The sequence below is a fragment of the Prorops nasuta genome, unplaced genomic scaffold (genome assembly GCF_024137725.1).
Source record: "Prorops nasuta isolate Cenicafe-Biocafe unplaced genomic scaffold, Cenicafe_Pnas_1.2 PNAS00022, whole genome shotgun sequence".
Taxonomy (NCBI): domain Eukaryota; kingdom Metazoa; phylum Arthropoda; class Insecta; order Hymenoptera; family Bethylidae; genus Prorops; species Prorops nasuta.
The window spans coordinates 1,201,073-1,228,734 of record NW_027116819.1 but is presented as its reverse complement, the minus strand read 5'-3'; the positions used below and the strand labels follow the sequence as shown (position 1 = coordinate 1,228,734).

The window sequence follows — 27,662 nt, the reverse complement described above, 5'->3', positions numbered from 1 at the left end:
AGATTCGATCGAGACGCTTTTGTAATTATAAAAAATTGACCAATTTAATCGGTCGATCCACTCCAATTTCTTCTCTATCCCTATGATATATATATATATATATCAGTAGCTTGCAATTTTACAAATTTCATCTCTTTTCGGACCAATACGTAAAATAAATTGTTCAGCGACTTTGTAGTAAAAACACAACATGGATTAGCCATAAGCACATAAAATATTTCATTGTACTCTTAGCAGCTACAAATTTAATGCGTCGATCGAATTGGAAACTTCAAGGTTCGCAGCAGCAAGATTAAATCGTCTCACTGGTGCATGGATATAGCTTATATATAGGACAATTTTACTGGAATTTTAATAAAATAAATCCATGTGAAAATGGCGGAGGTCGAAAATGACGAGTAGAATGGTCATATATATATAAGTATACAGTTAAATAGTACAGGCTGGTGTGAAACTTGGCGTGTCTCTTGATAAATCGGACATGAAATTGTGCAGACGTAATTGCAATAGTTGTTTCAATAATGCTTCTGTATATATATATATATATATATACATACATATATATAATACTCTAATTATCTTTCCTTCCAATTAGCAAAAATGTTCATTAATTTTCCGTTAGCGCGTGTTATATAATTATTGAAAAGAAACTTCGTATAAAATTTGTGTAGTCTGCATAACACACACACACACATCAGTGGTATGCGCACCAACAGTGCGAGTCACTTAAACCGCATAATAATACACAGAAAACCCCTTATATCTCTTTAACTAGAAAAGATATTCAATTTTTGCATAGGACCTTTTCGAAGTCTCTTGTTATTTGCTTCCAGAAAGGTCCTATGCAAAAATTGAATATCTTTCACAGTTAAAAAGATACACCTCATTTTATATAAATGTTTCGTGTAGCCACTCGAAAATGCGTCACCCTGTATTGCAGGGCTCGGAAATTTTTGCACATTTCATCTATTTACTATTATCACTAATTGCAAATACCTATTAGTGACTATATAGTGAACAACCTAAATGTGCAAAAATTTCCGAGACCTGCTGTATTGGAACGTAACAAACCTACACCTTGGTAGTCGAGTGAAAATGTGTAGCTATATATACATAAACAAAAAAAGTGACAAAATTGACCGATATAGTCAGCACTGATATATACATCACTACACATTCATAGCTTAATCCTACTGTACATGTGTGCAAATAACGAATAATAGTATCACGATGAATTTTTTCTAGTTTTTCAACTATAAGACTAATATACAGGGCGTCTTACGCAAAACATCCTATATATATATATATATATATACATATAGAACGTGTCGAATCTCTCGATGGTTCGCTATAAACGCAAATTACTCCGCGTCCCATCGGTGCATGCGTGTTTACCTGTGCGGTCGATTTCGACGATTTTCCTTCAACTTGGCTACGAGCCTCGAGAATTCCTCCCATTCTTTGTCCACTTCCTCCTCGCTTCCTTCCGGATGCAGATGATGGAGGTTTTCCTCCTTTTTCGTCTGCATTTGGCTCGTCATTATTCCCACCTCTATATATATATATATATACAAAGAGAGGAAAAGAGTCAACTCGATTCTCGAGAATCGCGCAGAGGTTCGATTTCGAGGGTGGTTGCAGACGAGCAAAGTTCCAATACAACGACAACCGGAAGTTCCTTCTTTATCACCGGAAGTCGAGGAAAGCCGCGCTCGAAAATGTTTCCAGCATCGGATCCATTTATTTGTTTACCAAACTCCTCGTACAACCTATATATATATATATATATATATATATATACAGCTCGATCTCGTCCTTTATCACTACATATAGCAATTTATTATCAAAGCCTCCGCAATCACCACCGAACTCATTGATCACGATAAGCGAATCTCGCGCACAGCCACTCCCGCGAATCTGGCGATGCGCGAAAACACGAGCACCGAGCTCTTTTTCTCGTTCCTTTCGACAAATTTGAACGCACCGAGTAACTCGTCGCGCGAATCACGAAATAAATTGTATTTTTTATCACCGTAATGGAAGTCCGTCCGTCCGTGGTTTTCGTCGCAGGAGTTTCTGAGAGGGACGAGTGGGCGTTGAGGGATTTTCTTGATTTTTGGCGGGAAATCGATGTAAGTTTGGAAATGCGTTCGCAGGGTCGAGTGGAGTAAACTGGTTGGGAGTTGAGCGTGAGTCGTGACTGGCATGCAGTGAATCGGACTGACAATAAGCGAACTACTAGAAGCTATCGGGGCTCGAGGAGCTAGGAGGGCCCATCCATCCATATATCGCACGACCATGCACCAACGCTATATATATATATACAATTTGCCAACTCATTATTAAGTACATTGTGTGTGTGTGTGACTGCCTCCATTCGAGGCTTTCGCAAACTCGTCGCCCGCGCCGCTCTCGTACCGAACTTCCCCGATTTTAATCGTTTTCTCACTCCCTGGAAGATATCAGCATGAAATTTTGTAACGGATCGTGGCAGACATATTTATCAACGACCACAATCATTTTCTATCTTCTTTAAAGATATCAGCATGGAATTTTATATCATATAGGTTCTCTGTCTTATATATTTATGGAAAGCATATTTATCAAGGACCAATCAATTTTTCACTCCCTTAAAGATATTAGTATGAAATTCTGTAACTTGCGCTAATGGCAGGTATATATATATAGAAACGATTAATCATTTTCTTTCTCTCTTCAAGTTATCAAAATGAAATTCTATAATACAGGCTCTCTGTCTTATATATTTATGGAAAGCATATTTATCAAGGACCAATCATTTTTTCACTCCCTTAAAGATATTAGTATGAAATTCTGTAATTTGCGCTAATGGCAGGTATATATATAGAAACGATTAATCATTTTCTTTCTCTCTTGAAGTTATCAAAATGAAATTCTATAATACAGGCTCTCTGTCTTATACATGTGGAAAGCATATTTATCAATGACCAATCATTTTCTTCCTTGTTTAAAGTTATCAACATGAAATTCTACAATACAAGCTCTCTGTCTTACACATATGGCAGGCATATGTATATAAACGATCGAGGAATTATTTCAAAGAAGAGAATTTCCCATTTTCTATTTACCATTTTGATAGTCACTCGCGTTAATCCTTCCGAAAAGTCGGAAATTTATAATCGAGTCTTTTGCCTCGATGATTAACGTTATTTATATATATATATATATATATATATATATATATATATATATCGTGAATATCGTTAGAATTTTTTTCATTTTACTGCCACGCTTAAGCTCTCTCCACGCAAAAGTCTTGTCTCGTACATAGGGGAGAGGACATCGCTGAATTGAAATTGGGGAATCTTGTTGGTATGTAGGAATTGTGGTGATGATGATGGTGGTGGTGGTGCTGTCGACTGTACGGAAAGAGGCGAGCAACGAGCAATTGGCCACTTCCTTCGCCGGTAGTTCGTAGGCTGCCTTCAAAGTCATCAGTTGTTATCATTGGTCAAAATTACCCAAGTAATTTGATGAATTGTTTTCTTCGTCATGGATGACTCGAGCTTCCATCCAAATTCTCTTCTTTCCAAACTCCTTATTTCTCTCTCTCTCTCTCTCTCTCTCTCTCTCTCTCTCTCTCTCTCTCTCTCTCTCTCTCTCTCTCTTCGATACAATTGTGTCCAATCGGGTCACTTTGTTGGCTCCAGTTGTCAGTCACCAGCCAACTTTTCTCTCTCTCTCTCTCTCTCTCTCTCTCTCTCTCTCTCTCTCTCTCTCTTTATATATATATATATATATATATATAAACAGCCACCTTTCTCCCCCCTCTATAGGAACGATTTTTTCACCACTCATCCAATCTGTTAAACTCGATGAATTCGATCAATTCAATCTCTCCCCCTTCCGCAACATTAAATTAATTCATTATTTATTTGCTTGGATTTAAAAATTTTGTCTCTAGAGTTCCTTCCATTCACCGTGCACGATTAACTTTGTTATTTATCGCGTTATATGTGTATATACAGAGTGAGGCACTTAAGCCGCCCTAGAATACGAATGCAGAAACACGCGTATCTGTTAAACTATAAAAGATATTCAATTTTTCCATGGGACATTTTCCAAGCCTTTTGTTATTTGCTTTCAGGAAGGTCCTATGCAAAAATTGAATATTTTTTAAAAAGTTAATGAAATACACACCTTTCTGTATCCATATTCTGGGGCGGCTTAAATGCCTCACCCTGTATATATATATATATAGATTGACAGCCTACCTCTAGATTCGAGGGTGTGCCCAGCAGCAACAGGATCATCCGACGCTCGGTCCCTCGACATGCAGGAAATGGGAATAAAAGGGCAGGAAATAACGAAAGAAAAATCTAAGTACGCGAGAGACGAGGAGCAACGAAACTGAGGATGCAACGGCGTTTCGAGATAATTCCCAAAGTCGAGTCGCAAACTTCTCGGGCATTGTAAATTTATTTAATTGCTCGTTATATTGAACTTGGAGAGGATCCCAGATAAATCGCAGCTGATAAGCTTGCGAAAAAAGGGCCGACCAAATTCAATTTGCATTCATAAAATTGACAAACACTCTTAGGCAGTTTACGAACACGATTGTGCGTTCATTCTTTTTTCTATATTTTTAATATAGTATATGCATACACACACACACATATATATATATATATATACATTAGGGTGTTCATTAAAAAAAAATTTTTGGCGGAACCTTAAAAAACACTAGTATTTGATGAGAAACTACAGTGGTGGAAACCTGTGGTCTGACACACAAATGGTAGAAACACGTGCCTCTGTGCGATCAAACATAATTTTCGAAGAATTTTACAGTTTTTCACAGATAACTCATTAAATATTCGATTCTATGAAAAGATGCATATAACCTTTTCTCTGCAGAATTAAATTCTACATAATAAAGGTTCTATAAATTTTTCATCTAGAATGCATACTAATCGAGATATTCTTGAAAAATCGATCCTCTTTTTCGTTTATACACATTATATTGATATGTTTATATGAATAATTATTTTTGGTTTACTGTACAATTAACATATTTTATTAAATTAAGAGAAATAAATGTGTAACTACAGCGAAATAAGAATAACTACTCGTACGAGCATGTCAATATAATGCATGTGTATAAACAAAAAAGAGGATCGATTTTTCAGGAATATCTCGATTAGTACGCATTCTAGAAGAAAAATGTATACAATCTTTATTATGTAGAATTTAATTCTTCAGAGAAATGGTTATACGCATCTTTTCATAGAATCGAATATTTAATGAGTTATCTGCGAAAAACTGTAAAATTCTTCGAAAATTGTATTTGATCGTAATGGGGCACGTGTTTCCATCATTTATCAGACCACAGGTTTCAACCACTGTAGTTTCTCATCAAATACTGGTGGTTTTTGGGGATCCGTCAACAAATTTTTTTTAACGACCACCCTAATATACATATATACAAATATAAACACGTTAGGTTATTTCCTCTTATTGATTGATAATATTCTTATATATATATATATATATATATATATATATTGTCTCTCGTGCAGTGGAAAATAAAAGTTGTGTCAGACAACAGAGATTTCTTCCTTACCGACGGCGACGATGAAAAAGAAGAAAGAAAATAAAAGAGAGAGAGAGAGAGAGAGAGAGAGATTATACTCTGAAATGTCAAAGAAATGGGTTCATTCATCATTGCACCTGGGTTCAGGAAAAATGTTCTTATCGCATCCATGTGCATTATACGTATCACTTACGTAGCATTATTTCTAACAAGATTTTCTTTTATTTCCAAGAAAAGAGTTTGTTTGCCGAGATATTTATACGAATTACGTACACGTATACGCATGCAGCATTATTTATTACGGTATATCTATATGCAATAAGAAGATAATATAGCATTTTTATTGCTCTTTACACTAATTTCTGCAAGCAAACGAACGCGGGTATAACAGATTGACCTGCGGTTATTCCATGTTTTGCCTCGGTAACCAAAATAGACATAAATTTTATTTACAAAGGCCACATGCACTTATGTGTACGATTTGTGTACTGATGTTTTTTCTACTCTCTCTCTTTCTCTTCACCTTTCGACCAAGACCACTCGAGACACTCGTTCCAATGGCAATTCAAATGAATAAATATTGATAGAAATATTTTAGGGTACACACACATTGGAGAAACAAATTAACATTTATAAGTATTTCTGTATAATATGTCGGAAAGTTTTTTTCTCAGAACAATTTTTATTGTTTGTCAGGCTTGATTTCAGACAAATAAATATTTTTGCATAATATGTCGGAAAACTTTTTTCTGTGAACAATTTTCATTCCATGCAAGGCTTGATTTCAGACAAAAGAGCCAAAAGTATAGGTATAATAATAATTGTTTACTCGATTAACGATATTCTTTATTACTTATTAAATTTTTCTGTAAAGTGTCACACACATATACACTGTATCGATGTATGTATCTGCAAGAATAACAAATGTATTTAACATTCAACATTTTTATTTCCATTTGTTTGGAAAGAAAAAGTGAGGTTATTAGAGTTTAGAAATACGTTATGCGCATGCGCATGAAAATTAACCTTTCTATCAAAAATATTACATTGAATAATTTCAAAAGATGGGGGGGGGGGGGGGGGGGATGAAAGTTTATCTATTAATAATTAGTAAATTTTCTCGAGAAAGTTGGAGCGATAGGGGGGGGGGGGGGTTGTTGACCGGAAGGACATGCGCGCGCGTTCTGATGGAAAAAACAGCCCGGGTTATCGCGCGCGCGCGCGCGCGTTGGTAGCGTTGGAGCCCGCCCGTTATCCGACTCGCGCAATTTTTCTACTTGTTGCGACGGCAGGTCTGCCACGATCCGGTATTATCTACTTCCATCGGCATCCATGAAAAATTCAACGCAGAACAGCGCGAACAAATTTCATCCCCGGCGCGCCTCGCCGTGGTTCGTAGAACCCGCCGCCATTTTGGTTCCTGAAAACACTGGAGATTTCTTAGAAACATTCGGCAAACCGATCTAATCTACTATAGGGAGTATGCAGCAAATACAATGATAGCGAAGTGTCGATGTGCAATTGTATATATAAAATAAATTGGTACACTAAAACTGCGAAAATTGACCGATAGCATCACCAATACACACTCTCATTTCACTGTCACTGTGTTAGTATGCACGGACCCTTTAGGGAACGTGCAGCAAATACAATGATAGCCAAGTGTCGATGTGTAACTGTATATATATAAACAAATTGGTACTCCAAAACTGCGAAAATTGACCGATAGCATCACCAATACACATTCTCATCTCACTGTCACTGAGTTAGTATATACGGTCCCTATAGGAAACGTACAGCAAATGCAATGATACCGAAGTGTCGATGTGTAATTGATATATATATATATATATATATAAATAAATTGGTACACCAAAACTGCGAATATTGACCGATGGTTTGTGCTGATAGTGTGGATATACACCAATACACATTCTCATCTCACTGTCTCTGTGTTGATATACACGGGCACTATAAAAATACATGAAATTGATTGCTCGGACAGAATATCATCACTGCGATAAACTTTAATATTGCTCGATCGAGAAATATTATTGATTAATAATTGTAAATTATTTGTATGGTTTGGTCCGACCAATAGAGGAAGTATTTACTTAAGAGGAAACCAGTATAACAAATTTTATGAAAATTTGAGAGTTGGTTTCAAAATATATAACTGGCAGTATCCTGCAGTGAATATCACTGCGATAAACTTTAATATTTCTCGATCGAAAAATTTCATTGATTAATGATTGTAAAATATTTGTATGGTTTGGTCCGACCAATAGAGGAAGTATCTATTTAAGAAGATGATCGATATAAAAAATTTTATGAAAATCGAAGAGTTGATTTTAACATATATAACTGTCAGTATCCTGCAGTGAATAAAAATCACGAGGAAGGTAGGATAAAAATGATGAAAATGGATCGAGTGCATCAATAGACATTGGGATTCAACTGCTAATTGCATGGAACAGTTGGCAGTTTGCCTTGTGTCACCGAGATATAAATATGTCGCATGTGCGTTGACTGTCACGTCCAACTTCTCAATGGAATACGTCGATTTCTCCTCTAATCACCTACCAATCATCATTTGTCCGCTATTGTGTACGCAAGTCATAACAAGTTGGATACATAATATCGATTGTTAAATAATTTTTTCAGCCACCACTGAATCATTGGTTACAGAAATCATACTCCGTTACGTAATGAAATCGAAGCAAAAACTTTTATATCGTTTCTGATAAGATAATTTTGATGTATAACAGTAGGCTCGTAGGCCAACTGGACCAGCCAGCTCGTAATCACTTTCAACTTGAAATTTCTTTACTCCAATTCCTGCAAAATCATTGCGTACTATGTATAATTAATATTTACTATATATACAAGTGTATTTGAAATGTTATACAAATTTATTAAACAATAATATTTTACATACGTTCTCCTGCATCACGTTTTAATAAGAAATATAAAGAACAGTGTATATATATTAAACAATTTTTATAACATATCTGTATATATAAACTTTGCGAGACAGAGATTGCCAAAGGCTAATTCTGTGATTTTAAATGGGCACTGTATAATTACAAGTATTATATCTATTATAGTCTAAATGATATATATAAATATATAAGGTATTTGGTAATAACAGAAACAAAGTGTCTATATACTATTTTTCGTGACGACTAACAATCAATATTTATACTTGTATATATATATATATATATATAACGATAAAATCCTTTTTAAGGTAAAGTTTAACGTGTTTCTCGCATAGAGCGATAATGATTGCATAAGTAACAACGTTGTTATTTAATATATCGTCGTGTTGACTCTTGTATAACATATTTTTTTGAGATACGCCAAGTAGAGGAGCGCAGAGCAGTATGCACGCAGAGAGGCACGTGTGTTACACCTGAGAGCAGCTGTGTAGGGAATAACGCGGAAAATGCAGCGGAGAATCCAAGAGCAAGGCCGACGCGTCCGATACATTGCACGCACGATCGAGCACCACCTCGATTGCCTTGCGTTAAGCCTGCGGAACAACGCCTCATCCTTTCCAATAAATCTCTTATATATTAACCTATATATACGGTAGCTTACGCTCGAACAATATATACATACATATATATATATAAATATATATACAGGGTGATGTGCACTTAAGCCGTGCCAGAATATGGATAAAGAAAGGCGCGTATCTCTTTAACTAACAAAGATATTCAATTTTTGCATACAACCTTTTTGAAAGCAAACAACGAGAGGCTTCGAAAAGGTCCTATGCAAAATTTGAATATCTTTTGTAGTTAAAGAGATACGCACCTTTCTTTATCTATATTCTGGGATGGCTTAAGTGCATCACCCTGTATATACTATAATAATACATAAACATCAACATCTTCCTCCAGCTAAAGTAGAAAACCATGCCGAATCGTGTTAAAATAAAAAATTACAAGCCCTCTAAGTCTAATCAGGTTTTTTTACAGGGCATAGTTTCATAGGTTCGACGCCAATTTTTAGAGCAAATTCAGCAGAATCCCTGATCTGATTGGGATGATAGGAGATGCCGCCCTCCTGGTCGACCTTCCGCATGGCTAGTTCTTCAGGATCTCCGGCAACCATAACAGGTTTCTCCCCAGATTTCGGAAGACTCCTGAGCTGATTCAAGAGTTGGGAGAGTCTCTCGTGGGATCCAGGTCCAAAAGCGTTAGGATCGATGGCCATGAAGCACTGTCCGAGATTGGCGATCCTGTCTTCCCCCTTCCAGCTCCTGATGTTCGGTCCGAAATTGGCCCCCGCCAGAACACCGGATAGGACTTCGACCATGGTGGCCAGGCCATAACCCTTGTAACCGGAAGAGGACTCTTCTCCTCCGAGAGGAAACAAGAGATTGGCCTTGAGGCCTTCCGCAGGGTCGGTGGTTCCTCTTCCGTTCAGGTCCATCGCCCAATTGGCCGGTATCGCTTGGCCCTTCCTATTGGCCAGCTCGACCTTGCCCAAGGCCACCGTGGTCGTAGCCATGTCCAAGATGAATTTGTCCGAAGCAGTGGCTCCTCCCATTCCCAGGGACAGGGGGTTCGTCCCGAGGGCTGCCTTCTTGCTCCTAGTCGGGGCCATCAGAGGACTCGTATTGGTGCACGTGAAACCGATCATCCCTTCCTCGATGGCCATCATCGTGTAATATCCGCAAATACCGTAGTGATTCGATCCTCTCGCCACCACCATTCCTATCCCGTAATCCTTTGCTTTCTTTATGGCCAGCTCCATGCACTCCTTCCCCACCACTTGTCCCAGCGCGTTCTCGCCATCCACCAATCCTATTGCCTAAAATTGTTCACACACACATTGTAACGAGCTTTAATTATCATTGGACCATGTCAACTCTCTCCTTATCAAGAGACACGGTAGTCTCTCGACAACAAGTACATATAAAAGTAGATAATGACATGTCTATACCGCCGAGCACTACCGTGTATATGTCTATTCTTAAACGTTTATAATTAACATAACAATTGTATGGAAAGAAGATTGAAATACATCTCTTCAAAAGTATATACAAAGTGTTTTTCTAATGGCGTCACGTAGATGATTCATGTTAGTTGATTATAGTATTCGGAATGATGAAATCCGAGAACGCTGATTGGTCAATCTCGTGTGGTGCCAACCTAAACTGGGCCATTACCAACTATTGGATGACGAAAATGGAAAGTCCGCCATTTTGGTGTGTAGAAGTGTTTACTAGCTAATTATAGCAGAAAGAAGTGTAAAATGGAGAAACGTCAAGAATGTGAGGTTAGTAAAGTAAAATTTGAAAATAATGAATGAAAAATGAGAATATTCGTACATTGTCCATTCTTGTTTTCAATTTTTACTTTAGTTACCTCACCCTTTTTGACATTTTTCCATGTTACACCCTTTCTGTTACGATTGGCATGTAAAAACTTTTACACACCACAATAGCGGATGGGTTCCATATTCTGTACCAAACTATTAGTAACGGAATATTTTATGCTGGCACTACACAATGTTAACCAATCAGCGATCTCGGATTCGACCATTCCAAATGCTATGCTCAACTAACACAAATCTCATATATGTCGCCGCTAGAAAAACACCCTGTATATGAGCAATTCCACCAATTCGGGAACTGGTTAAACCGACGCACATCCCAGATTTTTTTGATATTCTCAGATCTTGTACACTTTATCGAAAAATGATTCTCTAATTTTTTTCAGAATTTTTTATCCATTATTTACGACGTGGTTATATTGAAAAGTTTTTGATCTTAAGTACGTCCTATTTTTTAATTTATTTTCTATACTTTTTCAAATAACTTAATAAATTTTTTTCACACATGATTTCCATATAAAATAATCTCACCTTTCCAGCGGAATAATTGTTCTTCTAGTAACATCACTTTATACCGAAGAAATTAGCGTTTAAAGTATAAAAATCAATTTTTCAGGAAATGCGTATTTTTTTTTTTTTTAGTATTTTTTTCGTAAAGTTGAGAAAATTTCACATGGAACCTGTAACTTTCAAAATGGGATTCCTATTAAAACTCGTCGAATCGATAATAATAAAATAAAAAAAAAGAAATAATAAATAGTTTACCGCAAGTATTATGGACTATCTCGATTCTTAGGGACTTTTTTTCCAAGTACGACACTAGAGCCTGTAATAAATTATTCGAAATGACTTAATTTTATTACTGTAAATGCCGGTGGCTTTGCGTAAAAATCGGGATTACGTAGGAGTACCAGATTAAATTTTTTTAATTGTAGTAATAGCTCCCCCAATGTGTTTTTTCTACTCTGTATATCATTTTTTATTTTTAAATCAACTTCAAACCTACAAATTTTAAACTTTAAACTTTTAAAACAAGAGTATATTTAGGGTTGGGGAACAAAAAATTTAGATTGGTACTCCTACGTAATCTCGACTTTTACGCAAAGACACCGGCACTTACAGTAATAAAATTAAGTCATTTCGTATAAATATTACAGGCTCTAATATCATACTTGGAAAAAACGTCCCTAAGAATCGAGATAGTCCATAATACTTGAGGTAAACTATTTATTATTTCTTTTTTTTTTTATTTTATTATTATCGATTCGACGAGTTTTAATAGGAATCCCATTTTTAAAGTTACAGGTTCCATGTGAGATTTCCTCAATTTTACAAAAATAATACGCATTTCCTGAAAAATTGATTTTTATACTTTAAACGCTAATTTCTTCGGTATAAAGTGATGTTACTAGAAGAACAATCATTCCACTGGAAAGGTGAGATTTTTTTATATGGAAATCATGTGTGAAAAAAATTTATTAAGTTATTTGAAAAAGTATAGAAAATAAATTAAAAGATAGGGCGTACTTAAAATCAAAAACTTTCCAATATAACCATGTCGTAAATAATGGATAAAAAATTCTGAAAAAAATTAGTGAATCAGTTTTCGATAAAGAGTACAAGATCTGAGAATATCAACAAAATCTGGGATGTGCGTCGGTTTAACCAGTACCCGAATTGGTGGAATTGCTCATATATATATTTATATATCGCAGTTTCGGAAGACACAAGCGCTAAGGCTTACCATGAAATCCGTGAGGATCTTCGGCCTGGCTTTAGGGTCGGTGACCCTCTTCTCAATGTCCCTCACGTACATTTGCATTCTGTTCATACCATGGCTGAAATGGCCTCGATAATCGGCGACCATAAGATGATGAGCAACCACCCTCGAGTCCACGGGGCTGGTCCCGGCCTTTTTCATGCACTCCTCGATGAATCTCACCACCTCCTCCTTCGGGACCACCATCGGACATTCTCTTCTCGAGGAATCCTGCTCGGAGAACGACATCGATGCTCCTCCTCGAGTGCGATACGGTCCAGACACCGGCACCGTCCAACTCACTCTCCGCAAAACGCTTCTCAACGACATTTCTATCTTCTCTCGTACATAGATAACCCTGATAACATTCGTCTCTTCTTCCTCTCCTGCTCTCCTCGACCCTCCAAAAATTCCTTTCTCTCCACTCTATTATATTCAATGTAGATTTAAACCAACGACTCCTCTTCTTTTTCTTTTCCACAAATTTCGTCTCTTCTTCCTCCCCTTCTCCCCTCAGCCCTCCAAAAATTCCTTTCTTTCCACTCTATTATATTCAATGTAGATTTAAACCAACGACACCCCTCCTTCTTTTCCACAATTCTTTCTCCAATGACATATATAGCGTATAAAAGCAACTGATACCTTTATCCTGCGTTTACAATTTCGTTTCCTTCGCGAAAATAATTCACGTGAAATATTTCTTCTCGGATTCTTTTGCTCGATACTCGCAACCACTGGTTTTAGTCGTACTGTTATTTTATTATCGAAAATTCTTAGATTCCCGGCAACGAAGATCGTAAGATTTTTTGCTTTGCACCAATCTCTTTCTCCAGCGATCTCTGGTCTAATACACGCTTTTAGATATCTTTACCTATTATTGTTATCCGCAGGTGATTTTAATTACTCGGTGATATTCTTCCGTCTGTTGCGACGATAACACTGATAAGCCAGCCCCAGTCTGTCGCATACATATTATATATATTATGAATGGGGGGGGGGGGGGGGCTCTCATAACTTTCAAAACAACGAGTTACCGAACTATATTTCAGACAGATTGCTAAAAATCGCTCACGGATTCAAAACAAATGTCCAGTATAAATTCTTCCTTCTATATATATATATATACCAATTCACATTTCATATATGCACACACTTTCAAAGCTTTCTTTTATTTTTAGATTATTTTCTTCGTGAATCTCTCTCTCTCTCTCTCTCTCTCTCTCTCTCTCTCTTTATATTCCACAGACTATGTAATCAATTGCATAAAATCCCGCGAATTTTTCACAACGCATAATCTTTCGCGTTGCTGCTTATCTGTCTGTTATTAGTGTCGTGTATAAACATAAATAGGGAAGGGGAGAGATAAGTCGCACAATTTTCATGGGACCAATCCTACAAAAAAATATATTCTACTATTATAAATCCAATTGATTAATCAATCAATCGAACTTTAACGCGATTCGAAATTTCCATGGGACAAGTTTTACGTAACTCGACGTTTATATATTCATATTCATACATATATATATATGTATATGTATAAATCGGTGCGTCGCTCGGTACTCGCTCAAGTACTTGGGAGGCAGAAATTCTTCTTCGACTGTGCAATAAGCAGCATCCTCGAGACTCTATCTCCCTCTCTCTTATAGTTACTGCTTTACCAACCAATACACGATCATACGTAGATCCGTCACTCCTGGCTCTCAGCATTCACTCCGACAGTAATTAAGAGAATATCCATGGAAATCCATCTGGAACATGGTGAAATCGATCCAATTGGAGCTTCCCCATAGACTTTTTTCTTCTTTTCTTTTCACGTCAGCAGTGAGGGAATTAAACCAATAAAACGCTGAAATTTGTCAACACAGTGATTAAACAATTTTAATTTTCCAAAACTCATGCTCTATAGTCAAGTTCGAGCAATTATTAATAATAAATAGTCAAAAGAATTTATTGCTTGCGTTAAATTAGAGATTCCTCGTATAAAAACGATCTTTTTGTTGCATTAAAAATTTGTCGAATTTTTAATCGATTTAAGGTTTATTCTCCTCCCTTTTCTTTTTTCACTTGCGAAAAAGAGAGCATGCTTTATTTTTAAATGCAAGGTCGCGCTGCGTGCGCGTGTGTGTTGCAAGTATAATACACAATTATGTTCTTTACGCGCCTCGTCTGCCCAGCGATGCTTTATCTACTCGCAACTACTTTCATTCATATTACTTAAAAATAGATCCTTATAAAAACTCATTCGTTCTATTAATTTAGTTAGAAGTGCATTTAAAATATTGTTAAAACTGACTATGATTTAACATTCCACTTGCATTCGTGTTGATCAAACAGGAGGAGAGTATACCTATTTCTTCAATTACCCAATGATATTCTCTAATCTTTCTAAATAGATGGTGAAAAAAGATTGATTTACCATATTAATTCAGTTGGGACTGGCCGGTGTGTAAATCAATGAAATTATATTGAAACATGGTATGTACATGTTTTATTACCAAGACTGGTTCTAATGTCTCTCCTCTCGACTTGGAGATGCCTCGATGAAAAAAGGAGATGGAGAGTGCTTATTTTTAATTGCAATCTAAGTTTCGTTATTGTTGAATTATATTCTTGGCAGCACTCGGGGTGTCTGTCTAGCGAGTCCTTATCTACTTGGCGAGCTAGTCTCCGCTCTACTACTGACTGTCGTCGTTGTTGGCTCGTTGGCGTTGTTGTCTCGTCGCTTCTCATCCAGTTCCCAGCAATCCCAGCGGCCAGCCCAATCCCCATTCGTTGCTCGAATTATCTATATCAGTGAGAAGAGAGGCCAGGCCGACTGGCCGGGCTGACGGACAGACGGAGTAGAGCGCGTGTGACCACCACCAACTATAATTTCTTATTTTCCACACTCGCAAGCAAGCAAAATCTTTCGACAAAATTTCTCCTGACGCGTATTATTATGCCTTTCGTCGCGGATCATGCCAATCAATTGATCGATGTAGCAGCAGCAGCAGCGAAGAAGCGGCGGCCATTGGCAACAGTCGATTATTTGCGCAGATCGATAAACGTCAAACCAATGCGATCGATATACGATACATACATATATATATATGATCTGTATGCAACAACGATCGTCGCGCCGCGCCGCGCCGCGCACCACGCGCGCCCTCCTATCTACCTACAGCGAGAGCTGTAAACGCTGTGCAAAACATAACGATCGAATATAACGTCGCGATTGGCCCATATTTTCCATAGTGTATTCCACGTGTGCCCCTTCTTGCCTTCCTTCCCTTCCAACTCTCTCAGCGGGATATTCAAAACTACCACCTGGGCACATCTCCAATTTCAAACTTTAATATTATATATATATATATATATATACATGTGTATAAACAATGAATCGTATGCCATTAATCATAGAACGATGATCACAACCCAGGAATCTTTGAGACTTTTCTCATAAACTTTTCTAAATAATTAATTGTTTTAAAAATTTTATAAGTTTAACTGGTCAAATCTGTTGTTGTCAATTGATGACAACTGAAAAGTTCTCTGGCGACACGAGTTACTATTTTACCATAGATTTTAAATTACACAACTTTCAATTTCATCTTGATTCGGTTTATCAACTTTCTTCTGCTTATAATTGCGTTGTCATAATTGTTTACAGTTTAAAAGTTCACTCGACAGTTTACGCGTGCACGAATCATGCTGTTATGTATTGATACTTGAATTTAAAGTAATCATTGGTTGGCATTAATATTCTTCATTGCAACTGGTCATAGCATGCAAGCGAATACGCGGAATTTAGCAAATGCACATAGAACCACCTTTTGGCTGACTATAATAAGAACGACCTACTTATCAATGCTGGTAAAAGTCCAACGAGCAAAAGAGGAAATAAAAATAGAGAATTGTTCAGTCTGGGTAGACTAGAAGGAAGAAAGAAAAGATGATAATATAGTGATAAAGCGCGCAGCGCATTTCTAATCACGATTACATAACTCGTTGCATATCTTAAGAACAAAATATTTCATCTCTATAATATATGGCCATTGTAAGTTTGCTATCCTTGCGACAATATTTTATAAAGAAACATTGATAAGCGATAAGACTACACAAGTAGCTCTCACACAATTCTCTAAAAATATGTCCATGTCTTTAATTTTCATTCACCACTCTTCTATTTAGCTCTACAATTTTACACTTTATCACATCCGCGATAATGAAAGAAACAATTATTTTTTATCATTTTCTTTATTAATATTTTTCTCACCTTTTACATTACACATTATATACTTTTGTATAATTATATTACAAAGCAAATGTTTGCGTGTGTGCAACGTGTTACTCAAAATTTGATTGATTATAAAACTAATTATAGCTAATCTTCGAGCAGTCAAGCTTATTTCAGTTACCTGCTTACTGGGCTTCCAAGTGTTTCTATTTGTTCTACAAGCACACATTCCAACTTATGTCTATAGTTGTGTACAATATACGTCCTTGTACAGCTTGTACTTAACGATATTGGAATGCAAATATTGATGCCACATGTTACGATAATCAGATTATATCTGGCTCACAAAAGAGATCGGTTCTCAAAGATCACGCGCCCTACATGTACATACTACACTTCTCTAGTTTTCTCTTCATATTTTTTATCTTTATAGGCAAAGTGACCCATAATTTATCCAAGATAAAGCGGTTGCTATTAGCCGATCAGCCTTGAGAACACTAACCTCGCTTGGCCCGATTGTGACAATGCTAACCTTACGATAGTTAGCCTAAAGCACGTCGAGTTAACCTACCAGAATCACCAGAAACCACCAGATTCACCCGAATCATCAAGTTGTCCGTAATTCGTAAACCGACCATCCCTGTTGCGTCGAGTTAATTTAACTTCCCCATCCATAACCATCATCCCTCCAGTCCTGCACCTATGTGCCATCTAAAACTAACCTTAAACTTGGTACCTGTTGGTAACCTAACCTAATAAAAGCTTGCTTTGATACGCATATTACCGTGCAAATCAAATTTACATTTTTTAACTTCGGATCACGCGGACCTTTCACCTACTGAAAATAGTTTACCAAACTACTTAACATTGCATTATCCAACTTTATGATTAATTCCCTCTGCAATCGGTTAAAAAATGCAAATTACATTATACACGCGTCTTTTCTCGATTATGCGACTCTTTGTTCACGCGTCGATCAACTCGCGGATGATTGGTCACGTCTGATCGATCGAGAAATCGATTAATCCATGCTACATCGATTTTACGCCTCCATTTTATTCCCGCGATCTTTTTTCCAACCTTATATGGTGAACGCTAGAAAAATGTCACTAAAAATTCTCAATAGCCGGATATTTGTTAAAAATATCTTCCATGAGTTTCCATTACATTTTCAAGCTTCGATAATTGAAATGGATGATAAGGGAGGGGCGAAGACCATGTACGAGTGTTTCCTTGGTTTTCTTCGAGTTACCTTACCGTATGACGCGTGGCACATGGCATGTAGCTGATGCTCTCTGCTGCAGTGCTGCACAGACTACACAGTTACGCTACGCTTACGACACGGCCGGCACGTGATGGGAGAAGAGTCATCGCCGCGAGGAAATAATGACGCGATCAGTGTAAAAAGAAATTTTCAAAAAATTAAAAAAAACTGGTCTGGGGCAGTTCACGCAGGATTCTTCAGTGTTAACGAGTACTAATCGATCTCACGTCACAGGACCATCCTTTCAGTCTTGTGACCAGGTAAAACAGAAAAAAAAACAGAGGAAGAAATAACAACGTAGAATATATATATACACATATACTCTCTTTGAAAGAGATGAAACATCTGGCAAAATGCCCAACTTGTCGAGTATCTCCTTTCGGATGATTTCATCGAATTGTCTAACAATATATGCGACAAATAAATTGAATTTGTTAAAATTAATCGTTCCCTTACTTAACAAAATGATTTGAGGAAAAACACGTGAGGCTTAATGCCACGATTTAATGAGATGTACAAGTACAAAGATAGAATTTACTATTCAGTAATCGTCTCATTCTTAGTAACATTCTCCTCAATGTTGAAACATTTAGTTTCCACAATTTTCCTCCTACGACTCTGCTACGAGAATCCTTTTTACCGCCTATTACAAAAGCTAATTCTTCCAAAAATAGACGTCAACTGTAATTATGATAACAATATCTTATAAAATTCAAATACAATTTCAAGGTTATCTAAGGGAAGTAGAGTAATAGGGTAATAACAATCTTTCGATAATCACGAATAGAACGGACCATCGATTAATTTATTGCATAAATATCGTGCGAATAAATGTTTATTAATATTATTATAATAACATTTTCCAATAACCTCGTTGAACAATTAATTGGCCTAATTAAAGAAAAATAAGAAAAAAATAAAAAAGAGAGATTATAGTAATTTTATTATGTTCAATAATTTGCTCTTTCGGTGTGGCAATAAGTTGGCCAAATTTATTAACAGAGTTTGAAGGTAATCGAGAAGGGGGGAGCCGGTGGAAACAGGTTGCAAGATTGAAAATTTCCGTCAACTGCGTTTCGCACGATGAAATTTTGCAACTTTTGCTCAGGGTCCATCTGATAATCGGCCAACGATTTTTCGGTGTTTATATCGGATGGATGCCTCGAGAGGTTGTAGCACAATGCAAAAGGTGTCGTGTCGACCTCAAGTCTCAACAACGAGAATTGTGTCGAAACGCACACTCGGCCCTGCATCACGGGACTCTCAAGCACACCTGTAGAATCTGGCTTGTTTACCAGCTCTCCCACTACTCTCACTCCACTACTCACTACTACTCAGTACTCAATAACCCAATTGAGATTCGTCTGTTTTTAAAGAAGAATCCACAAACACAAATGGTTCATGCATGAACCTTCGCGTTAAAGACAGTATATTGTCTCGATTTTTACGCTTTATTTTACATTTCTATATAAACTATCATGTACAGAGATATGCTGATATGATAGACAAAAAGAAACAAAACATAACTATAATTTAATAATAAACTAATTTTGTTTATTAAACAGTATTACTCATAAGAAAACAGTTTTGTTTCTCATTCTCTCACAGATTTACATGAATGTAAAATAAAATTTTATAATAAATGCTTGGTAATTTCAAGAAAGAAAATGGAAATCGTCCAGTTTAGTTTTCATTTAACAACTACAAAAATGTCGCAATAAAAACTCGATTAAAGACACATTTGAACGGCCCGGCACGTGATTGTGGATAGACCTATCAAGATACTTTCGTCTATTGCCTATCGTAAAGAAGCAGCTCCCCGTAATATACGATATCAAACATTCTCCGTTCGAACACGTGATAAATAGCTGACGATCAAATGTCTACAGAAAACCACCTGTGTACAGTCACACGCCTACAACTATGCGCCAAGCTGCAATAATTTTTCCGCGATTAGCAATATTAGTTTTGAATCATCCTTCAGAATATTTGCAGCTTCTCGCAAAGCCTATTGCTTTTTCATCAAATCTTCAAAAACTAGAAAACCTTAAAAGAAAAGGGAAATATAAAAAAATTACATTTATACGATAAAACAAAGGAGTGAAGAAAATTAGAACAATTGGAAGATTATCATATTTACCAGAATTTAATACAATTTCTAGAAAAAAAAGAAGAAAAAAAGAAACGAGTCACCAAAAACTTATCTGTTGTTATTGATAAATAATGCAAAAGCGATTATAAGAAAAAATATAAAAGTTACACTAACTACCGTAGTTAGCGTTATTTAAGAGAGTCTGAAAAAGAAGTTAAGAAAATCTTGAAAGGTTACTTTATTTTGAATGATAGTATTAACTTGGAGCCATCCTTGAATGTATTTGCACCATCTAATAAAACCTTTCAGCTCTCTTATCGCCCGTCAATCTATTCCGGTACACGAAATTGCTGGAACAATATTATTCGTTCGACTGTCGAAAAAAAGCCGGGTAATAATCGACGGAGAAGCCAAATGCAAATTTGAGGTTATACATTGTCCTTTCCCCATTCTTATAGAGTTATTCAACAAAGTTTCAAATGATAAATAACCTTAGATAACCTAAAATTAATCACGTTTAATGACTTGTACCGTCAACAGCGTCAACGGAATTTGTTAGCTCACTAAACTATTTACTAGGGAGGCGACACTAGCGACCAGCGACTAAGAATAAGTACACGCAGAAACCGCGGCTACCATCCGCTGCTGTCTGCATCGTATGATCGCCAGATCGCGCATCCCTGTATGTGCCCTGCCCAGTTATATATCTGTAGTTTTTGGCGCGAGCTTTCTTTAACCTCTTCAGGGACGCTGACGAGTCTGAGGGAACGTTGCCAACATTCATTTTTTTATTTAATTAGCCTTTCTTAGTGAGTCGATTCCAATTAAAGGAGAATTTCAGTCGAAAGAGAGAAGACTATATGTATATTTATATTAATGTAGGTAATAACTTTCTTTCCATTCGCAGAATGCTGTTGATTCACTCGCAATTCTTGGATTTTATCAGAAACGGGATAAATGCTTTCTATATTGTCAACAATAGGGTAGTACAAAGAAATATAAGAAAATCCAATTCTCTTTCTCGACAGAAACATCAATGGTATGTATGTGTTTATACATTAAAACTTTGTTTATAATCTGAATTCACGGTTATACGAGTATCTATGAGGAACTGCTACACAGAAAAGATGAGTTTTCCTTTCGACTAATCTGGATACAGCTATTTTAAATAATATGACACATTATTAAATTCACTTAAAAGCTTTAACTAGTCTTGATTAAAACGAACTTTACGCTTGTAGGGAATTTCAAAATTATTCCTAACAAGACAGAGATTTATTAGTGATAAAATCATTTGCTAGATTAATTGGCAGAGAAATCAAATTTCATCCGGTTGTTTGTAATTAATTTTAATCATGAATCTTCTTTAATAGTTGTACATCTGTTTGACTATGTGGACCTATTTGTTCTTAAACAGCTAAATTAATTAGTGATAATTAATCAATGGATAAATTTTCTTAGGTGGAAAGCAGCTTCGAGAATTATATTGACAAGTGTGTTATAAGCTACCATAAGCTTTCGGGTAAAAATGATGGAACTGACGAAAAAGCTGGAATATTTTTATAATGAAATTGTTAAAACGATGAGAACTGAGCTATACAAGGTTAAGACGTGCGTATCTCGGTGAGCGAGAGATAAATATTTGACCTGAGTGGCTGAATGTTGTAGGGCCACGCTTGAACGCTGTCACATTTGAAATATTGGGGTGGGAGCACTGGGAGCAAAAGGGCAGGGGTGCCATTGAATTATAAGACAATGACATTATTACCGGGTGTCGCGCACTCGCGCGAACAATCAAAATAAATAAGCCGCCAAGTCGAATGACGCCTCGAGTGCTCGACGCCGTCTTCCGCATCCTTCTTCCCTTTCACGCATTGACTCACTACACCGGATGTCGCTGATTCTCCAAAATCAGACACAATTTAACCCTTAACGAGCGAATGCCGCCATACTCGCGACATTGATGTCGCGAGTATGGCGGCATTCGTTCGTTAAGGGTTAATCTTCAACCTACCGATCCTATCCTTTTCTTCTCGAATAATTTTTAGTCCAAAGCTTTTAACGCTTTCTTTCTCAGAGTATTCTTACACTATCTTGCTGTTATTCAATACATTAACAGCTATCCACATTATTTACGCAGAAAAAGTTACGGCTCTATTTCACAGTAATTTTCTCTCAGAACTATTTTATTGGTCGCATTACGTATAAATTAGAACGAGACAAATAAATCCTGTTGTTTACTCACCAAAGTGTTTTGATAGCCGAGTCCATACTCCTCCTCGGCTCCACTGCCGGTAGCGGCCATGTTGAAACGTTGGATTTCAGCGGAAAGTGGAAAAAGCGTAGATTACAAAAGGAAAAACGGCGAGTAAATAAACTGGAGCTGTTGGTTCACGGGAGTCTTTTTATCTTTTCACTTTTTTTGGCGTTTTTTTTTTTTTTTTTTTTTTTATAAACTGGAGTGATAGTCAAGAGTCTCCGCCGACGAAAAGCATACTGACGCTTGCTGGAAAAAACATGGCTCCCCCCTTCGCGATTTACCCTTGACTGCAAGCCAATAATTAACCAGAACTTCCAAAACTGTCACCGAGAGATGTTAGAGTTTCGAAAAAATTGCCATTTTTCTCACAAATCGCTCAGCATTCGACGCCTCCAGAGGATTCTCAAGTCTTTATTCTCCCATATGGGGGGACATCTATTTGAGCGTGGCCTACGATAAAAGTTGATACGCCTTGCCTGGATCCCACTATAAAACGTGTTATTATTCGTAAAAGAGATGATCGTTACATAAAATCAGCTTAATACATCGTTTTACTGCCTCACTTAGAGCATAAATAATTAATTACTTTTGCTCGCTGAAAAATCATGTATTTGCACAAAGATAACGAAAGAAAAAAAATACAAAAAACAAGAAAGAAAAAGCAAAATTTACGAGTAAATAAGATTAGCAAATTGGGAGTTTAAGACGAAGTTCTTTTTAAAGCTGAATGAAAAAACTGGCATTAAACGGAGCTTTTCGAGTATTGCGTAAAATACCCTTGATGTAAAAAACCTTACTAATTTCTGTCCGCAATTTTTGCAGTAAAAGCTGTCAGTTAATTATCCAGCTACCGCGCGAGACGATAGGTTTTATCTCAATAATAGCGATAATAATGAGATGAAGAAAAGAAGAAGGGGATAGGAAAAACAGATTTAGAAAAAAAGAAAGAGTAATATAATAGGGATTTTAAGGATAGGGGCATGAGGTACACAGCTTCGATTAATCGAATTCGATTGACGTAGTCGATAATTGGAGAGAGGGGGGAGATTAGGGGTGAAGGATTAACCTCTAAAATTTGATAATTTCTAGCGCTTTGTGATATTTGTTTTATTATCCAAGTGAGATTGTGTTGGCACGATTGTAGGACGCAACTTATTTTCTTTTCTAAACTAACACCATTTGTTTCTGAGACAGCGAAAATTTTCTTTTTATTTCACGACACTTTTCAGTCAAATGCGCGAGGTTCGTAAACGAATTTGCAACTTGGAGACGAGAACGACGTTGCTTGACTTGCTTGACTGAGTTGACTGTCCGTCCGGTTGGACGGTCGTCAGCCGACTGATAGGTACATGAATGAAACGCCTGAGATTTCTGCCACCGTTTGCAGCGAAATCAAATTTGTCATTCTTCATCCACATCCACTTGTCGCTCTAGGCTTACTATCAGCGAAAAGATCAACTGTACCCAACTATTTGCTTACCATCGATATATATATATATATATATCTTATACCTCCTGCTTGATTTCACATATATCGCCAACTCCCTTCCACTTTTTCCGACCCTTTCATTATATGTTTCTCTTAATATATATTCTCTTCTCCACTTTCTTCTTCCTGTAGTCTCGAACAGAAAATCTCTTCCATTCCATACTAAGTTTTGTTACGACTTATTTCCTTAAAATTTCAGGCTAAACTCAAATTTTATTTTTTTGATTCATCCTTTAGTTGGATATCTAAGATAGAATAACTTACAACTGTTTTATAAGTTATCATGATTATTGTTATTAAAAAAAGCAGTTTCAGTACAATTATAACTAATGAAAATGTGAAAAATATATTTGAAGGAGAAAAATACGACGATCCAAATTTGCTACTTCGCAATGAATTTTATCGCAAAAAGTTCATATTTTGGGGAGTAGGTCTGGAATTGTGTAAACATATATCTGCATGAATGATCGTGTTATCAGGCTGACAATATTTTTCTTTGAAGGATTAAAGCAACAATTGATGTATATGAGTGGAACAAAGAAATAAGGAGGACAATGTTATCGAAAATTAAACGTTTTGTAAATTTAAAATAAAACCGGTAGTATGTAAAAACTAAATGGTTTGCGCAAAATGATTTTGTTTTAAACGTATTTTTGAAGGGGAAAATAATACAAGTTTGTTCCAGAGACAGAATCGCAAACATCGCTAATTAACGCTCGTTACATCGTTACAGGTATATATATCGGTTTAGCAAAAAGAAAAATGGCCTTGAACCAGAGATTACTTACAGTACTATGCGTCCTCATTGAACGTGTTTATTATCTGTTTTGATCTTACTATTGAAATAAGAGAGTATTTTTTTGAAATTGAAACTACTCGCGTAATGTTCCTCGCTTTACTATATATTAGGCTCGTCAAAATGTTTTCCAATGAATAAAATTCTGCATCTGATAAAAAATATTCCATTTATTTTTCAGTATGAAAATTTTAAGCAAATACCTTATAGCAAAATATCCTCCTCTCTTTTTATATAATTTATATAAAGGAGATTTTCCCATAGAATACCATATCGATAAACAAATATCTCTAACATTGTACATAAATGATTGTTTAATAGGAAATATTAAATCCAGTGTTAAATTTCTCATCTACAAAATGTACTTAGACTTCAACAATATACTAATCTGATTTATGGAATACACTTTATTAAACAATCACACATGTACTATAGATTATTGTGTTATATATATATATATATATATATATAACACAATAAATCTACAAGTGAACATTGTAAAAATATAATACCAGTAATCGTACGACTGTTAATAACTTGTAAGGAAGACCGTACCACCTAAATTTATTATTATTGTAACAATTGTGCATTTCTTGAAGGCAGAAATTCTCCAGCTTCTCATAAAAATTCAAATATTCGTATAATGTACGATCACAAATGTTCTAATGTAATACTCCCCACTTATAATTCCCAAATAATAAAATCTGTTAAGATACAAATTATTAGTCAGTACATGTTCTTTCTTTGTTGAAATATTTTCAGTGTCCAGTCGAAGCTGAAGGCTCAGGGTCAGACGACGATGAACTAGGTAAGGAAGTAGCTGGTCCAAAAATTTTATAGGTAAGTATAGAGAAGCAAAATTTGCTGTAATAATTCAAATTATAGTTCAACTCACCAATAATGATAATCAGAATAACCAAGCATATGACGCCAATAATAATCATCATCTTCAGATTCTTCCACCAATACTTTCGTTTCAATTTTCCTGCCTGCTGCTCAAACTGAGTAGCACCTTGCTGCAAAGCATCTGCACGATTCTCCAACTCTGACAACTTTTGATCTCTCTCCAGCACTTTTTCGACATTTACTTTCATAATACCCACAACCTCGTTCACTGTATCTTGTGTCTGCTGTAATTTTTTAGCAGAAGATGCTTGCTGGGAATTTCTGGGACCCCCTAAGTCACCATCCCCTGAGTGGCCACTACCATCCATGATTCTGTAACAGAAATTGAATTCTTGTCTCATTAATTTAATTAACATTGGCACGACTTAATAACACTAATTATTCAAGGATCTCAGGCACGCCCATAACCTTAAAATCTACAATCTATTGGTGAAAGATAAATCTTGTATCATTAAAATATTATTCTGTTAAATATCAATCCTATGCCACTGCCTGATAAAGGGAATGATAAAAAAAATTGAATTCTCCACACGTCACAAGATTTAACGATAACCGTACTGTATATGTAAATGTCATACGAGCTACAACCTGTCTATAAGATTTATTCAAATTTCGATAGTAAAATGCAAATATGAAAAAGTGGTACTCACGTGTAAATAAAGGAAACGTGGAGTAATTAGTATAAGGAAAGGAAATCTCTTTACGGTGATAAGTCGATGAACAATTAAGTGGTGTATCGAAACGATAATGCTATTAAGCGTAACTACAAACTCAACAAACACTACGGTACGGTATATATAATAGATGAAAAATGGCGATATATTTATGACGTCATACTTCATTAAGCAAAAAAACGGGAAAAATGTCGCACAAAATTTATGTATAAAACAAGAAAGCAGGTAAGGAGAGCTTGAAATGAATAATTTATCGAGTAAATGAATATTAAACGAAGATGCAGCTGATTCGAGCAGAAACGTGACAGAAATTGAAAAAAAGTAAACACACTAGTTGTTTTCGACAACTGATATGGCAGGAATCTATCTTACCGATTGAAGAATTAAATCTTTGTTGTTTTATAAAGATGCCATAGATGACGCGCAAATCTCTGGTTGAAAAACTACCCTTAAAGCTCTAGGCCTTAATTATCTTTCTATTTCTACCAAACGTAACTTTAAAATCGATAAAATTAGATCGATTGGCTGCATAAAATAATCTTGTAAGTTATTTAGTTGATTGAATAAGAATAGTATGAGTATTTTAATAAGTATACTATAGCCTATATAGAGTAGTAAATTAACAAAAAGTTTAATCAGAGTTTTCACCTTTAATAAATATATCATTTACGCAAAAAAGAAGGAAGACTTGTCATATAGCAAATAATTATACTATAATTTATCTACATAAAAAAAATAGAAATTATTCTGATTGAAGTACGAGAAGCAAAGAGGAAGATGAAAGATTGAAGCTACAGTTGTGAAAACTTTGATAAAGAAAATTTGGATATGCGAGAAGCTTACCAAAATGTTGAAACATTTTGAAGTATTTGCGGAAAAAGTCTCTTGTATCCATACACATGCCGAGAGTCCTGCAGTTGTTCGATGATTCAACCCGAAAGAGACAGCAACATAATTAAAAGATGATGCAGGTCGAGTAGGTAGAGCCCGTAACGTGCCATAGCGAAGCGCGTACGCTCGTAGCCCCCATCTATAGAATGGTGCTGGACGCCTGGAGTTCCTGGACTGCTGAGTGCTGCATGGTACTGCTTGCTGGAGTTACTGGTGCTAGTGCTACTGTCATTACCCAGGACCGTAGCAAGTTTTCTCCCTAAAACTAATAATTTACCTCAAGCATAATTATTTCTTTAACGAAACGATAAAAAAAATACCAATACAATTGTTTTAACGAAATTTTTTTATCAAACAGATTATATGAAAGAGCTTAGAGTAGAAAAGTTGA

General features: G+C 36.1%; 3 protein-coding genes across 10 annotated transcripts in view; all 3 read right to left on the bottom strand.

Annotated features, from left to right (window-relative positions):
• Positions 1–24,005, bottom strand: part of ClC-a (chloride channel protein 2) — a 37,582-nt gene extending 13,577 nt beyond the window's left edge. Inside the window, exons 1-3 of one of the 6 annotated variants that reach the window (XM_066740069.1) lie at positions 23,313–24,005; positions 22,885–23,001; positions 22,501–22,802 (exon numbers count right to left, since the gene is read on the bottom strand). In XM_066740069.1, coding sequence (XP_066596166.1) covers positions 22,501–22,560 — 60 coding nt within the window. In that variant the 5' untranslated portion in view covers positions 22,561–22,802; positions 22,885–23,001; positions 23,313–24,005. Of the gene's footprint in view, positions 1–1,395; positions 2,201–22,500; positions 23,002–23,312 lie in introns of those variants that run through there. The other 5 variants (XM_066740068.1, XM_066740070.1, XM_066740071.1 and 2 more) reach the window with 5 other exon arrangements.
• Positions 8,473–15,928, bottom strand: LOC136781387 (uncharacterized oxidoreductase YjmC). 2 transcript variants are annotated; one of them, XM_066740264.1, is made up of 3 exons: positions 15,100–15,928; positions 12,666–14,529; positions 8,473–10,396 (listed from the first exon to the last, which is right to left on the bottom strand). In XM_066740264.1, the coding sequence occupies exons 2-3, from the start codon at positions 13,008–13,010 to the stop codon at positions 9,539–9,541; spliced, it is 1,203 nt and encodes a 400-aa protein (XP_066596361.1). In that variant the 5' UTR covers positions 13,011–14,529; positions 15,100–15,928; the 3' UTR covers positions 8,473–9,538. The 2 variants fall into 2 exon arrangements, with proteins under 2 accessions (XP_066596361.1, XP_066596362.1); XM_066740265.1 differs by having other exon boundaries at positions 12,666–14,431.
• A 453-nt stretch (positions 24,006–24,458) lies between the features above and the next one.
• Positions 24,459–27,536, bottom strand: LOC136781424 (synaptobrevin-1-like). Of its 2 annotated transcripts, none has more exons than XM_066740331.1 (3): positions 27,224–27,536; positions 25,696–26,018; positions 24,459–25,620 (listed from the first exon to the last, which is right to left on the bottom strand). In XM_066740331.1, the coding sequence occupies exons 2-3, from the start codon at positions 26,012–26,014 to the stop codon at positions 25,559–25,561; spliced, it is 381 nt and encodes a 126-aa protein (XP_066596428.1). In that variant the 5' UTR covers positions 26,015–26,018; positions 27,224–27,536; the 3' UTR covers positions 24,459–25,558. The 2 variants fall into 2 exon arrangements, with proteins under 2 accessions (XP_066596428.1, XP_066596427.1); XM_066740330.1 differs by lacking the exon at positions 27,224–27,536 and adding an exon at positions 26,357–26,657.
• Positions 27,537–27,662: the final 126 nt, after the last annotated feature.

Coding starts and splice junctions, on each gene's coding strand:
- LOC136781424 (XM_066740331.1), bottom strand. CDS start 26,014: ATGGATGGTAGTGGCCACTCAGGGGATGGTGACTTAGGGGGTCCCAGA. Junction 25,621..25,695: donor TATTCTGATTATCATTATTG/GTGAGTTGAACT, acceptor TTTTTGGACCAG/CTACTTCCTTACCTAGTTCA.
- LOC136781387 (XM_066740264.1), bottom strand. CDS start 13,010: ATGTCGTTGAGAAGCGTTTTGCGGAGAGTGAGTTGGACGGTGCCGGTG. Junction 10,397..12,665: donor AGATCCTCACGGATTTCATG/GTAAGCCTTAGC, acceptor GAACAATTTTAG/GCAATAGGATTGGTGGATGG.